At 57.2% G+C, this 14,045-nt stretch overlaps 1 protein-coding gene across 1 annotated transcript in view; it reads right to left on the bottom strand.

The window, feature by feature from the left end:
• The window catches only part of ACO2 (aconitase 2), a 49,152-nt gene that overhangs the window by 533 nt on the left and 34,574 nt on the right, over nt 1–14,045 (bottom strand). The window contains exons 4-17 of the mRNA XM_019961886.2: nt 13,814–13,906; nt 10,232–10,390; nt 9,851–10,001; nt 8,445–8,549; nt 7,443–7,534; nt 6,374–6,479; nt 5,079–5,236; nt 4,873–4,946; nt 4,152–4,263; nt 2,971–3,093; nt 2,618–2,773; nt 1,602–1,793; nt 1,095–1,227; nt 472–593 (exon numbers count right to left, since the gene is read on the bottom strand). Coding sequence (XP_019817445.2) covers nt 472–593; nt 1,095–1,227; nt 1,602–1,793; nt 2,618–2,773; nt 2,971–3,093; nt 4,152–4,263; nt 4,873–4,946; nt 5,079–5,236; nt 6,374–6,479; nt 7,443–7,534; nt 8,445–8,549; nt 9,851–10,001; nt 10,232–10,390; nt 13,814–13,906 — 1,776 coding nt within the window. The remainder of the gene's footprint in view (nt 1–471; nt 594–1,094; nt 1,228–1,601; nt 1,794–2,617; nt 2,774–2,970; nt 3,094–4,151; nt 4,264–4,872; nt 4,947–5,078; nt 5,237–6,373; nt 6,480–7,442; nt 7,535–8,444; nt 8,550–9,850; nt 10,002–10,231; nt 10,391–13,813; nt 13,907–14,045) is intronic.

The following is a 14,045-nucleotide window of genomic DNA, read 5'->3' as shown; positions in this document are numbered from 1 at the left end:
AAGGATGCGTGTGGGCAGGCGGGCCCTTGGGAACACGGCCCTCGGTTCCGCTAGAGGCTCAGGAGGGTGGGCCACCGCTCCGGGGCCTGGGGCCAGCAAGGTGAACCAGGTCCTAGGCCCAGTCTGGGCCTCGGCGGCTGGCCACGGGAAGACCCGGAGGCCCTGACTCCTGGGACCACAGGGCCCTGCAGGGTGTGGGCTGTGGCCGTGGAGTGCCAGGCCTGGGCCACTGACTGGATGGAATGGGGGCCTGAGCTGGCTTTATCTTCATCTCTGGGAAGGCATTTCCTTCCCTCTCAGGGGTTACCTGGAGAATTCAGGGGCCCTTCTAGCTAGAACAAAGGCTCACGGAAGGAGGTACAGGTGGGGCCAGGTGTAGGAGGGCAACCCTCCCCTCCCCTCCCCTCTCAGGACAGCTCTGGGAGAAACGCATGTGCTTGGCTGGCCCACCCTCCTTCCCTGCCCCCTGACCTTGCCGGGGGCAAAGTCCTTCAGGCCCTTGATGGTCAGCTTGTCCACAGGGTGAATCTTGTTGTAGTCAGCTGGGTCAGCAAAGGTGAGGGGCAGCAGGCCCTGCTTCTTCAGGTTGGTTTCTAGAAGGCAGAGGGCAGTAGTCCATAGTGGGCAGGTCCCGTCCCTCCCTTCTCTGTGAGGAACCTCACCAACCAAGCCCAGTTAGGGCTCTGGGAGGGTCACCCCGGGTCCTGCCACGTGAGGACAAACCTGGGTCCCTGACCGCGAGGGCCAGCTTGGTCGCTCTCCCAGTGACGTGGGACCCTAGGCGAGTGTGCTTGAGTGCCTGTGTTTCCCTGAGGCCTCTGACAATCAGAGACGGTCCTCCGACCACGTGGCCTGGATCTCAACTGCTCCAAGTGTGGAAGCGAGACCAGTATATGCCGGGGATGGGGAGCTGCGGTGTCAGAACCGACAAACCAGAAGGGGCAGAGGCTGGAGGCCGGGGAGCTGTGGGGTCTCTGTGGACACACCCTGGAGACCGGCCACGTGGCTCCAGCCCCACCAGGCTCTGCGGGCCGGGTGACCCTGGGCTGCCAGTGAGGGGAGGCGGGCGGGGCTGGGACCGGGCTCCTGCTCACCATGGATCCTGGCAAAGCTCTTGGTGATGATGGCCCGGCCCCCAAGGTGGCGAGGCTCCAGGGCTGCGTGCTCCCGGCTCGAGCCCTCACCATAGTTTTCATCTCCAATCACCACCCACCGGATGCCGTGTTTCTGTCAGGGGTGAGTAAGGAGTGAATTTATGAGGGAGAGGGTGGCACTGGCCCACCTCCTGCTCAGCCCTCAGGCCTCCTATGGCTCACAGGTCAAGAGGCCAGAGCCCCCCGCCTCACCTGCACCCCAAGGACAAGGGAAGTTAGAGCTGAATCCAGCCCCAGCCAGACCCTCAGAAGACAGGATGAGACAGGGCCTGGCTGTCCGCAGGGCCTGGGAAGGTGTGACCCACCCTTGTGTGACCCAGAGCTCAGGGCACATGGGGCCGCCTCGACACTGGGACCCCATTCCACTGCACAGCTGCAAGTGTGGACGCCCCGTTCCCCGAGCGGGAGTGCCGACCTGGCCACCAGCAAGCGCCAGCTCTGCCCCACCTTGTAGTAGCGGGCGGTGTCAGGGACAGGACCGAACTCCTGGGTGACGGCATTGCGCACGGAGTTGGCCTTGCCGTTTTCCACGTTGATGGCGCCAATGAGCAGGTTGTTGGAGATGTTGTCCAGGTGCCCACGGAACTTGAGCCAGGGACCAGCAGCCGAGATGTGGTCGGTGGTACACTTCCCTTTGACCTTGGGTGGGTGAGCAGAGAGAACAGAGGTCGGGGTGTGGGCTCTGAGTGGTGGACGGACAGGCCCTCTGGAGGTAGGCGGTGGGGACAGAAGAAGCAGGTCAGGCTCTGACACGGGTTGCAGTCTTGGCGTCACCACGCTCTGGCCAAGAGGGTTCAGGCAAGGCTGTCCCCCGCCCCTCAAGGGGCAGAGCCACGCACGGAGGACCCGTGTGATTGCTCACTCGCCCTTCAGCCCGAGGCCCCTAGGTAGGAGAGGCCCAGGTTGGGAAACCACCTGCAGATTCATGCCAGGGACAGACAAGCCCGAGGAGGTATCTGGGTTCTGCCTGGTGACTGATCAGTTTTGCCTACCATGTGGGCTTAACGGTGGCTATGTCACCGCCTGCAGACCCCGCAGTAAACAGTACAGTGCCTGTGTGGCATGGCTCCAAGGCCTCTGGCCGGTCAGCTCAGCTCCCAGGCACAGGCCCTACCCGATGCTCAACCACGGGACTAGGAATCGACGGGGCCAGAGCCTGTCCAGTCAAGCCCAGTGCACAGAGGCTTGCTGTGAGGGTCACGGTGCCCACCCTCCCTCCTAACGCTGCATTCACTGCCTACACCCGGAGGCCCGTGAGCAGCTGGCCTGGCACAGGGCAGCAGAATGGGGGACACAGATCCCCTCACTCCCCCACAGCCAAACCTCCCTTCCTGCCCCCGCCTGACTCCTGACCATGTCCTCCCCAGGGTCCGTGGGGGCTTGTGTGGTTTCCTGGGCCCTCCTGCCCATCAGGGAAGGGTGCCCTGGCAGCAGGGCTGTTCGCGCGTCCCCGAGCCGCTGACCTTGATGAGGATCTGCAGGTCCTCCAGGTCTCGGCCGTCCCACTTGTCGAAAGGCTCCAGGAGCTGCAGGCGCTGGCTGGTGGGACTCACGTCCACCTGCTGCCCACTGCTGTCCTTGGGGGGGTGCTGGTAGGTGTCCTGTCCGGGGTCGAACTCCTGTAGCAGGCGACAGGGCAGGCTGGGTGTCAAGCCCTCAGTCCCACGTGGACATGCTCCCGTGGCAGGCAAGCTCCCGGTGCGCCAAGCTCCCCGTCCCGGCGAGTGCCCCTCCTGGGCCGGAAGCATCTCAGTGGCCCTGAGCCCCAAGCCGCGGTGGGCCCGCAGGACGGGAGGCAGAGGCCGTGCCTGCTCACCGCTCGAGGAAGCTCATCTGCGTCTGGAGCCTCCAGCTTGAACTTCTTGCCGTCCTTGCCCGTCAGGAAGTCAGTCTCTGGGTTGAACTTGAGGGTGCCAGCAATGGCCAGGGCTGTGACAATCTGGAATGGAGGTGGCCAGTTTGTCATTCGCACCAAACTCCCTGCCCATCCCTTTACTTCAGCAGAAGTCTAAGGCGGAACTGAGGTGGAACCGGGAAATTCCAGATTCTCCCCTGGCAGGCAGGAGCTGCGGCAATGTCTCTGGGACCAGGGCCTGCAGAGGACTCACGCACCCACCTCTACTGCCCCCCGGGGCCTGGACTTCAGCGCCTCCTTGGGCAGGGCCAGTGCTGGACCCCGAGAGGCCCTGGCACAGAAACGCTCCCATGATGACGACATTCCTTCATGGGCATTGAAAACATGGAGGGGGCCATTTCTTCACTGAAGTATTTCTGGAATGCTCATTTAAAAAACCAAGTCATGGATTTCCCTAGTGGTTCACTAGTTAAGAATCCCCCTGCCAAAGGAGGTGACATGGGTTTGATCCCTGGTCCAAGAAGATTCCATGTGCCGTGGGGCAGCTAAGTCCATGTACCACAGTTACTGAGCCCTTGCACCCTGGAGCCCATGCTCTGCAGAAAAAGTCGCTGCGGTGAGAAACCCAACAAGCAACAAGAGTGACCCGTTTGCTGCAACTAGAGCAAAGCCTGCGTACCGCAACAAAGACCCAGCGCAGGAAAAACAAGTCACAGAAGACTGTGTGTGGACAAGCACTGAGTGCCCAGAGCATGCAGCTCTCTGACTGTTCCTCGTGACAGCACGGCCTCCCTCCTGGCTCGGGCAGTGCAGGTGCCTCCTGTGTTGTTCACGGGTCACCAACTGGACCCCGGGGCACTGAGGATCTGGCCCATGTGGCCGGGTGGAGGCAGGACTGCCTTCTGTCTCCGGTGGTGACTCTAACAAAACCTCACACTCCTGGGGCTGAGGGGAGCCAGGCAGGGCACACCCAGGGAGCTCGATGCCTGGGGTTGGCAAGGCCTGTGGCTCTTGGTTTCTGCTCTAACAACTCCTGGCCCTGTGATGCCAACCTTCCTTCAGCAGCCCTGCGGGGCCCCCACCCCCCTGACTGGCCAGGGCAGGGCCCCCAGAGGCCATCCTGGGTTAGGGCGGAGCCTCACCTCTGGGGACGTGACGAAGGCGTGGGTCTCAGGATTTGCGTCGTTGCGGCCTGTGAAGTTCCTGTTGTAGGAGGTGACGATGGTGTTCTTCTCCCCCTTCTTGATGTCCTTCCTGCCAGGTCAAAGGGGACACAGTTAGGGACATCTGGCCTTCTCAGCTGGCCTGACCTGCCGAGCTCATGGCAGAGGAGGGGGAAATGGAAAGACCTGGAAATGGTCACCTCCTCCTGGGACTCGACTCACACCCATGGAGCAGGAGGGAACCGCAGGCATCACTGAGGTTTGTTAGAAGCCACACGTTAAGACAAGAGGCCAGACCAAGGCCAGGGATCCCTGACCGGGGCTATGGCGTCCTTTCAGGAGGGTCCATCTAAGCCCCCCACCATGTGCGTTAGGATGAGGCCTCCCTGGCTTCTTCCCACTCCCCAGGCTTTGGGCAGGCAGCCACTCAGCACTGCGGGGGACTCTTCCTCTTTACCTCCAGCCCAACTTTCTAGTCCTGCCTGGAAAAGTCTTCTAATATCCTACAGCCCTGGAAGCTCCACCCCAAGGGCATCTCCCCTCAACATCCGGGGCTCTGTACCCCAGAACACAAGGGGCCATCCTACAAAACTGTGCTTCTTTGGCAGAAAACAACAAAATTCTGTAAAGCAATTATCCTTTGATTAAAAAAAAATTAATTTTAAAAAATACATTAAAAAAAAAACCCTGTGCTTCTCACCTGTCCCATTGGCCAATGCAGGGCCCGCAGGCATTGGCCAGGACGATGCCACCCACATCCCTCAGGATCTGTGCCTGCAGTGGGGACAGAGGACGGGGAGTGGTCAGGGGCAGGCTGGCGGGAACCCCAGGGCACCAGATCTGCCCTGCAGCCACGTTCCTCAGCAGAGGGGTGGGGGAGCTGGGGCGCAGCGCACGGGCACTCACATAGCCATCCCGCTCGATGGTGGCGCGGATCTGCTCCGAGCCTGGGGTGATGGTGAACTGGGATTTGCACTGGAGTCCGTGGGCCAGCGCCTGCTTGGCCACGGCTGCGGAGCGGCCCATGTCTTCATAGCTGGAGTTGGTACAGCTGCCAATCAGACCTGGTGCGTCATGGGTGGGGGGATAGACCGTCAGGAGGAGAGTGACCAGAGCTCCGCCCGACTGCAAACGATCCAGATCCAGTCAAGGGTTCCCTGACCCTGCTCCCAACAGACAGAAGTTGGAAGCAACCTATCTCGCTGTCTATCCTCTCAACCCAGACACTTAAGAGAAACTGTGGCGACTGAGCACGACGCTGAACACCCTTGGCAGCGTATAACCCACTGTCTCAGAGTGAACAGAGTCTGTGTGTGGACACACACTGGACGGCCCCCACTACACTACGGACAGGGACCACTGCTGGGCAAGGACCTAGAGGCCCATTTTCTTTTATACTTTGTAGTGTTCTCTGGCTTTCTACTTGGTTTTATAATCAGGAAGAAAAGAATTCTTTTAAAGAAGTCTATCATAGTTATTCAAAAAGCCAATAAAGACTGGATGACATCACACTGTCTATAGAGAGAGATAGTCTGTCTTACCAGTTCAGTGATTTATTTTCTAATTATTAAGTTACCAAAAGACTTCTTTTTATTTACGTCAACTAGTAAGGCTGCACACACTGGGCAGCGCCTCATGCTAGGCGCCGTCGGAAGCTCTCGCCAGCCCTCAACACGTCCCCCCTCCCAGCAAGTTTAACCGTATCACCCCATTTCACAGCTGGGGAACCGAGGTACAGGGGGCGAAGCAGCAAGCCCACGGTCACCCAGCTATGAAGGGGCAGGGTCAGATTCACTCTCAGGCCACCGGGGTTCACGTGCTTCACGAAAAGATGACACCAGTGATACCGACATGCCAGTGTGTGTGTGTAAAGCACGTAAAGTCAAGTCAGGCATGGTGGTTCAAAGAGGAAATGTTCGTAAAACAAAATTTACACACATCAGTATGGGCATGTACAAAGAGCTGGTTCTGGCTGAGGGTGGAGATTGAGGGTGTTTTAAAATTCTTGTCAATAGTCTCTACACTGATACATATTTCTTTTATACCAAGAAAAAGTAATTTCTTTAAGAAGCTGTGGAGGGAAAAAAAACTATTTCAGAAAGTGCCTGAACCGTTCAGGAGGGCCCCACGGTAAGCACGGGCGATGGTCCACAGCCCTGGGCGGACCTGCTGGCTCTGGGATTGCGGGTGGGGGTACTCACCAACTCGGATGTCCAAGGGCCACCCCTCCTTCTCTGCCACACTGCCCACTTCTGCCACAGGGTGAGCCAGGTCAGGGGTAAAGGGCCCATTGATGTGCGGCTTCAGCTGAAGCAAAAGAGGTGGGGGCGGGAGTGGGGAGGAACTCAGCTTGGTGTGTGACACCTCTCTCCTTCGAGGTGGCCTGGCTTCTGCTCGCCCAATCATGGTGGGCCTGGGAGGCCAGCTCTCGTTCTACAGCTCACACCTCATCCCAGGAAGGGCCCGAACAGCGGGCACTGTCCATGCACCCGCTCCTGGAGCCCTCCAACCCCCAAGGTCATTATCTCCCGCCTGCAGATGGCAGAGCTGCCTGCCTTGCCCAAGGTCACGAGCTTGGAGACAGCAGAGGCATGGGATGAATCAAGGCTGCCGGCTCCCTCAGCCCGTTATCTCCAGTGAGTTGGTGCTTCTGGAATCTGGAGGCCAGACATTTTATACGTGATGCTACTTATCACCAACGTGAAGCACTGACTGAAGTGCCTGGCACCCAATTAGCCCTCAATAAATATCAGCAACAGTTGTTACATGAATTAGCTCATTCAGTTCCCATGACTGCCTCGGGTTTTACACATGATGAAGTGAGGCCCATAGTGACCTTAAGTAAGGTCACAAGCTTAAGTGGCAGAGTCAGAATTTGAACTTGTGCAGGTTGGCTTCAGGGCCCAAACCCTCGGCTGCTCTGTTCTGCTACTTTGGTTCCTCCAGCCCATCCTTCCTCTGGCCTTCCAAATGCTACCCTGATCTACAGGTCTCAGGGCACCAGGGTCGGGCTTGGAATCTTGGGCCCTGCCCTCTGAATTCTCACAACAAAGCAAGCTCAAGGGTAAAATCTTGGCTTCTCCGAGAGCTGAGGCAGGGGCAAACTGAATGTTTCTGAATGACCAGCTGGGGAACCAAAACTCAAGAGCCTTGCTGGGTGTGCAGCCAGGGACCTGCCCAAGCTCTCCCTGAGGCCCACCAGAAGTCTCCAGATGGCGCCTGAACAACCCCCACCCTCAGAAACTCCCTAGAACCAATGCCCTGCCTCACCTCACTGAGGTTAATTTCAATCAGTTGGTCATAATGGCAGCCAGAGTCAGGTACCAAGTGATCCTTGAATTCATCAGCAAGGTTGGCAATATCTGAAATCAACAAGGGAGGGAGACTGAAGCATGTAAGACAGAAATTGGTCACAAGACTCCATCCATCCATCCATCCATCCATCCCTCAGAACCAGTTACCCAGCATCTGCCACACACACCGGGCCCTGGGCACTGACTGGGCAAACAAAGGAACAAAACAACAGCAGAGGACACAGTCCCTGCCCTCGAGGAATTCACAGTCTAGTGAAGGCGCTCTCAGTGAGCCAGAAGTTACAACATAACACGAGAGAGGCACAGGAACGTGGGGACACTGAGGACGGGCACTGACTTGGGGTTCAGAGTCAGGGAGAGGAGAAGCACTGAATTTTAGAGGAGAAGTTACTTGATATCTAAAGGAAGAGTCTTCCAGGTAGGATTCTGTGTACAGAGAGCTTGGAAACAAAGTGACAAGCTCTCCCCAGGTCCCCCAGCCTCTGGCTCCACCAGTCGCCTCCCTTCAGAAGACCCAACAAGCTCTCCCCAGGCCCCATTTCCAACTCTGGGTTTCAAAGAAGCTAAGCTCAGGGAAGTTGTTGGGGGAGGCTGAGAAAGTGGTTCTTGCACCAAATGATTTTCCTCCTTCCCTGCTAGAGTAGGAATTACAAACAGAAGCAAATACATGTCATTTACAGAGCTTCCCATAGAGGGCGTCAGGGACCAGACCAAGAAGAACCGAATTCAGACGCCGTTTGCGGGGGAAACTAAATCCCAAGGATGCTCGTTCAGGGGAACTAAATCCCTGAGCCATGATGTTTCACGCTGAGAGGCCAGAGCCTCTGAGAAGCTGATGAGAGCTACAAAAGCCCACTCAGGAGCAGTCACACACATAAGCTCTCACAGACTTCCAGGGGCTTCTCAGAGCCCTGAAGTCAGTTCAGAGACGCGGGCATTAGAACCCCCACCGGCTCACCTGCCCGGCCTGTCTTGCTCAGGTATTTCTTCATCCTGTGGTTGTAAGGGAACACCGAAGTGGTGGCCCCGATTTCTGCACCCATGTTGCAGATGGTCGCCATGCCTGTAGAGAGAGAGCCCACAGGGCCGGCTGAGCAGCTGGGCAAGGCCCCCGCACCTGCTAGAGCTGCACACATATCTTTGCGCCAGGGAGCTGGCATCACTTCTTCCCTCGCTCTCACTGCCCTTGTGGTTCAGGATTAAAAGGAGGGCCAGGAAAGAGAGGCCATGGGGCCGGAGCCCAGTGTCCCGGCTGTCAGGGTGGCTGCTGGATACGGGGAGAAGAACACAAGATTCTAGCCCTACGAGCAGAGCTCCAATTCCGGGCCTGGCTGCCTGCTCAGCAGACTAGATGGCCACCATGTGATGAGAGCTGACCTGGCCAGACCGCCCAGCTGTTGCTGTGTCCATTTGCAGGTGAGGGAACCGACTCAGAGAGGTCCACGGTCATGCCATAAAGCAAATGCCAGCAAAGGCCTTCGGGACTGGGTCTGTCTGCCTGCTTGACGGGCAGGCCCACGTGCTTTCAGCCACACCACGGTGGAAATGTTTCTGGGCCTGGGGTTTTCCAGCTATAATACTGGAATGACGTCTACGGCCTGGACCACAGAGACGCCCACGGAACTGGGGAGGTTACAGACGTCCTGACTGCAACCAGCACTCCAGCCCCATGGTGTTGCTGGGACATGGGTCTGTGCTTGTTGCCAACTTCCTAACAGAACGTCCATCAGCAGTAAGGGCTACTTACAGGAGTGAGCCCTGCAGCACTGGAGGGATACAAGCGCCGGCTGAACTCCAGTTCTGTGGGGGTGCTGTGGAACTGAGGCAGGCAGGGAAGTCTGAACTGAACCATCTCTAAGGCTCATTCCAACTCTACTTGGATTTCTGAGGGCCCAGGCATTGAGGCCAGATCACCAGGAGTGATGAATAGGGAGGGGGCTGGCTCCCACCTGGTCTTAGAGACTAAGAGGTGATGGGCTCTAACCCAAAAGAAGAGAGTGAGGCTCTGACTCCAGGCAAGGGAGAGTGTGAGAATGGGGCTGCTCTGTGTCCCCGCCCACCACCTCCACCTTCTGTGGATTCTTCTGGATCAGTCAAGGCAGTCCATGGCCATGGCCACACTGGCTCAGCCCCTAACTCTGTGTGGCCACAGGGAAGGGACCCGCCATCCTCGAAGGGCCCCAGCGTCCCATTAAATGAAGGGCCTGGATTAGACAACCTCCCCTCTACCTCTAAGAGCCCATTGCAAGTTCCCAAACTGACTGGCCAGAGCCTCATGGGCAGGCCAGCCACTGCGTCTACAGCTCAGCCACAGGCCCATGGGCCCGCAAAGGCTGGGAGCACGCCCGCGGCCGCCGTCCTCACCGGTGCAGGAGATGGAGTCTACTCCAGGCCCGTGGTACTCCACGATGGCGCCTGTGCCACCTTTCACTGTGAGGATACCCGCCACCTTCAGGATCACATCTTTAGGTGAGGTCCAGCCAGAGAGGGAGCCTGTCAGCTTCACGCCAATCACCTGAGTAGGTGGGGCAAGAAAGCAGGCACAGGCCCTTGTGTCACACGCCACGTTCGAACCAGGAATCCACCTGCTGGAATTCTCACTCGGGCTTATTTCTCCCTGCCTCCTTCCCAGAGAGAGCTGAGCCTGACCTATGCTCTCAGCTCTTGGGGGTCCCACATCTCCTACTCGCCCCACCAACCACCCCTCTGCTGCCACCCCAACACAAGCCCCTCCCCACTTCTCACCTTGGGGCACTTCAACTCCCAGGGGATCCCAGCCATGACGTCCACGGCATCAGCACCCCCGACTCCAATGCAGATGCCTCCCAGGCCACCGCCATTAGGGGTGTGGGAATCAGTGCCAATCAGAAGAACCCCAGGGTATGCATAGTTTTCCAGAATGATCTGAAAAAGAATCCAAGGTCTTCTGTTTAAAAGCCCTTAGCAGAGAAAGGAGCTTAGCGCTCCAGTGGGGTCTGCAAGACTGCCCCCTGCCAACACTGGGCCACTGAGTTAGTCCTAGGCACGCCTCCTGCATGGGGCCTCTCCAGTGTAGCCTAGATGAGCCAGCAACCTGGGAGACTGGTAGCTTGGGCTCAGGAACAGCTCTGGAAGTTCCTGATTTTATGACTTGGACTAGTAACGGCCTCCCTGGACCTCAGTTTTCTCATCTGTTAGCACAGTATTAAGAATGGCTGCACCATCCCGACCCCAGGATGGTGGTGAGAACCAGATGACCTGGGATACAAGAGTGTGTCCTGAGACAAGCCCGGGGACAATGCTGACTGATCAAAGGTGCTTCCGATAACACTCTCTGCCTCACGTGGTGGATGTGTCGAGTGTGCTTATCTGGCTTCTCCAGAGAGCGGACAATCTTCCATGGCCTGGCTCCAGCACAGGGGAGGGAGGAGGTGGCAGTGAGCATTTCCCCCCAAGATACCTGATGCAGCCACAGGGGCAGCAATCCCAGAGCAGCCCCACCCACCACCTGAGGTGCTGGACACACTGAGGCTGCGGGGTTGCCCAAGGAGAGCTGCGGCCAAAGGGAACCATGTTTGGGCCTCAGTTCTGGCCCCACCACCCTGCTGTGGGCCCCAGGCAATGCACTTCTCTCCAAGCCTCTGCTTCCCATCTGTAGAGCAGCTGACAGTAGTGCAGTCCTCACTGGGTCACCGTGAGGATGTGATGGGAGCATGTCCCTCAAGCTGTAATCGGAGAAGGCGATGGCACCCCACTCCAGTACTCTTGCCTGGAAAATCCCATGGACAGAGGAGCCTGGTGGGCTGCAGTCCATGGGGTCGCAAAGAGTCGGAGACGACTCAGCGACTTCACTTTCACTTTTATGCATTGGAGAAGGAAATGGCAACCCACTCCAGTGTTCTTGCCTGGAGAATCCTAGGGATGGCGGAGCCTGGTGGGCTGCTGTCTATGGGGTCACACTGAGTTGGACACAGCTGAAGCGACTTAGCAGCAGCAGCAGCAAGCTGCAATAATGCCTGGGAGAGGCAGTCTTATTTTGCAGCCAAAAGCCTTCACCTGAGGTCCTGTGGCTCACCGTCATATGGACTTGTGTCTCAAAACACACATATTATGGATGTCGGGGACACTAAGTGAGATCAGAGCGGTGAAAGGCTCTTATGAATTGTCAAGACCAACTGAAAGGTGGGCAGGTTCCCTGGAATTTTACAGAAATCCCAGGGCCTCTGCCTCGGGCGAGGCATTTGCTCAGCAGACTGAGCAAGGTTTGAGGGGTCTCGCCTCTTGGGAATGCGGGAAGTTAGAAGACCTGGTTCCTTCCCCAGAAATGAGCCAGCTGGCTGGGAGAAGAGGCCAACAAGGAGGGAATCCCTAACAAAATCAACTGTTGCAGAGAACACTGTTTACCTGTTTCACTTCTCCAGTCCTCCTATCCTCAGCCAATACAAAGATTTAAAACTAGTTAGTTAATTTCCAAAACTCAAGGTTGTAAAAGCCTGCTCCATGAAGACCAGACACACAGAATTCATTATGACCACACAGTGTAGACTGTGAACATGGTCCACATCCAGAAAGGAGTGGTCGGCGCAGACCGGAGGACTGCAGAAAGCATCACAAAGAAGCTGGTTGTGACAGCGACCTCAGCGGTCAGCTGCATTCGGTTAGGCAGGTGGGGGTGTGGTGGGCAAGAAGTGTATTTTTAGGCTGGACTAACACTGAGAACATAAAACTGGAAATGCAGCATCTATCTGCAGGAGCCACACGCACTGAGGACCTATTCTGCACTGACCTGGCCGCGGGCCCAGAGCTGAGTGGAGTAAACAAGCCACAGGCCCGGTCCCCACAGGGCACGCGGCACACTCTGTGGTCGTAAAGCGAAGGGTCCCACAGGGTCACAGAGACCCCCAGTGCTGGGCACCGGAGGGCCAGGGCTGCACAGGGGGAACCAGGAAGCAGCACGGTGGAGGAGGGATCAGCCAGGGCATTCGAGGCAGAGGGAAAGGACTAAGGTTTGTTGTGGACATGGCGGATTGAAGCTGCCTAACATGGGGGAGGGGGGGAAGAAGAGGAAAGCTGTACAGAGATCGCACAGTCCCTAGGAACTTTCTTTTTAAAAACCTAGGCCCAAAAGCTCCCAAAAAGGCCTGGGCATCTGCACTCGGGGAATGCGGGACGCTTGGATTGGGGTCCCCTTGACAAAAAGCCAAGTTTGGGTCCACCAGACTCCCTTACCCTGCCGCTGAGAGAGGCCTTCTGGCCCCTGCAGACCAATGTGACCTGCCATTCGCGGGGAGCCCCTTCCTGGCAAGGGAGAGGGTTTGAAAGGGCAGAGCGGTGATCTGTGGGCTCTGGTTTCTGAGTGGGGCGGTGTGGGAGCCCAGGCAGGGTTGGGTTACAGCCTGACTCAGCGCATCTGGAAGTGAGGCCTAGGCTGGAGGTGGGGAGAAGGGTCACCTTGGGAAGGTACAAAGAGGCAGGTTTCACACACAGGATGGAGGGCAGATGAACACACACCAGCGCACACCCCGCACGCCATTCAGCAGTCCTGAACAGACACCTCTGATGAAAGCTAATCAACTATCTCTCCAGAAACACACACTCACACTCACACACACACACGATATTCTCCTATCAAGAGAATATTCACTCCTGGGGAGACCCAGAAGAGCTCCTGGCTGATGAGGCCACATGACCTGTGGTACCTCCCCCTCCAGAACTCCAGCAAGCGGCCACAGACTCTGAGGGGCACCCCCTGCACTGAGAGGGGATGAGCCCCTGGTGTGATAGGAGACCACAGAGCAGGCAGAGCACGGGCCCCAGGGCCAGGCTGCCCGGATGTTCGCAGGAGCCTGACTCCACAATCGGTGAGCCGGATGTCCCTGGGCAAGGAGATTAAATCTCCATTCCTCAGCTTCCTCATCTGTAAGGTGCGGACAATACAACCACCAGACTCACCGGGTCACGGCGAGCACTGCGTAAGTTACTATCTGCAGAGTGCCTTTCTCATCAAGTATTAGCAATCCACCCAAGGTACGACGCTTGTGGAGAAAAGCAAAACAAAAAACACTGCGATACGTACGAACGTTCAGAAGACGGTACAACACAAAACACGCCAATGTGAAAATGCTGGTCAGAAGGGACTGCTTTAAATTCCCACATGGACAGTGAGGATGTGTAACTTGACACAGAGAAAATTAATTTTAAAATGAAAGTGGAGTCTAAGGGTTGATGAAAACATCATCCAATTGCCCACTGAGGCCCCTACTCGTACAGACCCGGAGGTGCTGCCCAGGTCCAAAGGGCAGCGTGCTCCTCTGCCCACCCCCAAAGGCTGGCCAGGCCCTGCTTTACCTGGTGAATGATTCCAGAGCCAGGCCTCCAGAAGCCCACGCCGTACTTGGCACCTGCAGTGGCCAGGAAATTATACACTTCCTGGTTTATGTCCTATTGAGAGAAATCAATAACCAGGGCATTAGAAACAGTTTGCTCATGCCTCCCTCCCTCCACCTCCTCTCCCCTGTGACTGAAATGCTGGCACTGGAAAGGCAGGCCCTCTCCTGGAGGCCTTCTACAAATAATTCCC

This window comes from Bos indicus, chromosome 5 (genome assembly GCF_029378745.1).
Source record: "Bos indicus isolate NIAB-ARS_2022 breed Sahiwal x Tharparkar chromosome 5, NIAB-ARS_B.indTharparkar_mat_pri_1.0, whole genome shotgun sequence".
NCBI classification, from domain to species: domain Eukaryota; kingdom Metazoa; phylum Chordata; class Mammalia; order Artiodactyla; family Bovidae; genus Bos; species Bos indicus.
This window is presented reverse-complemented; position numbering and strand designations above follow the sequence as displayed.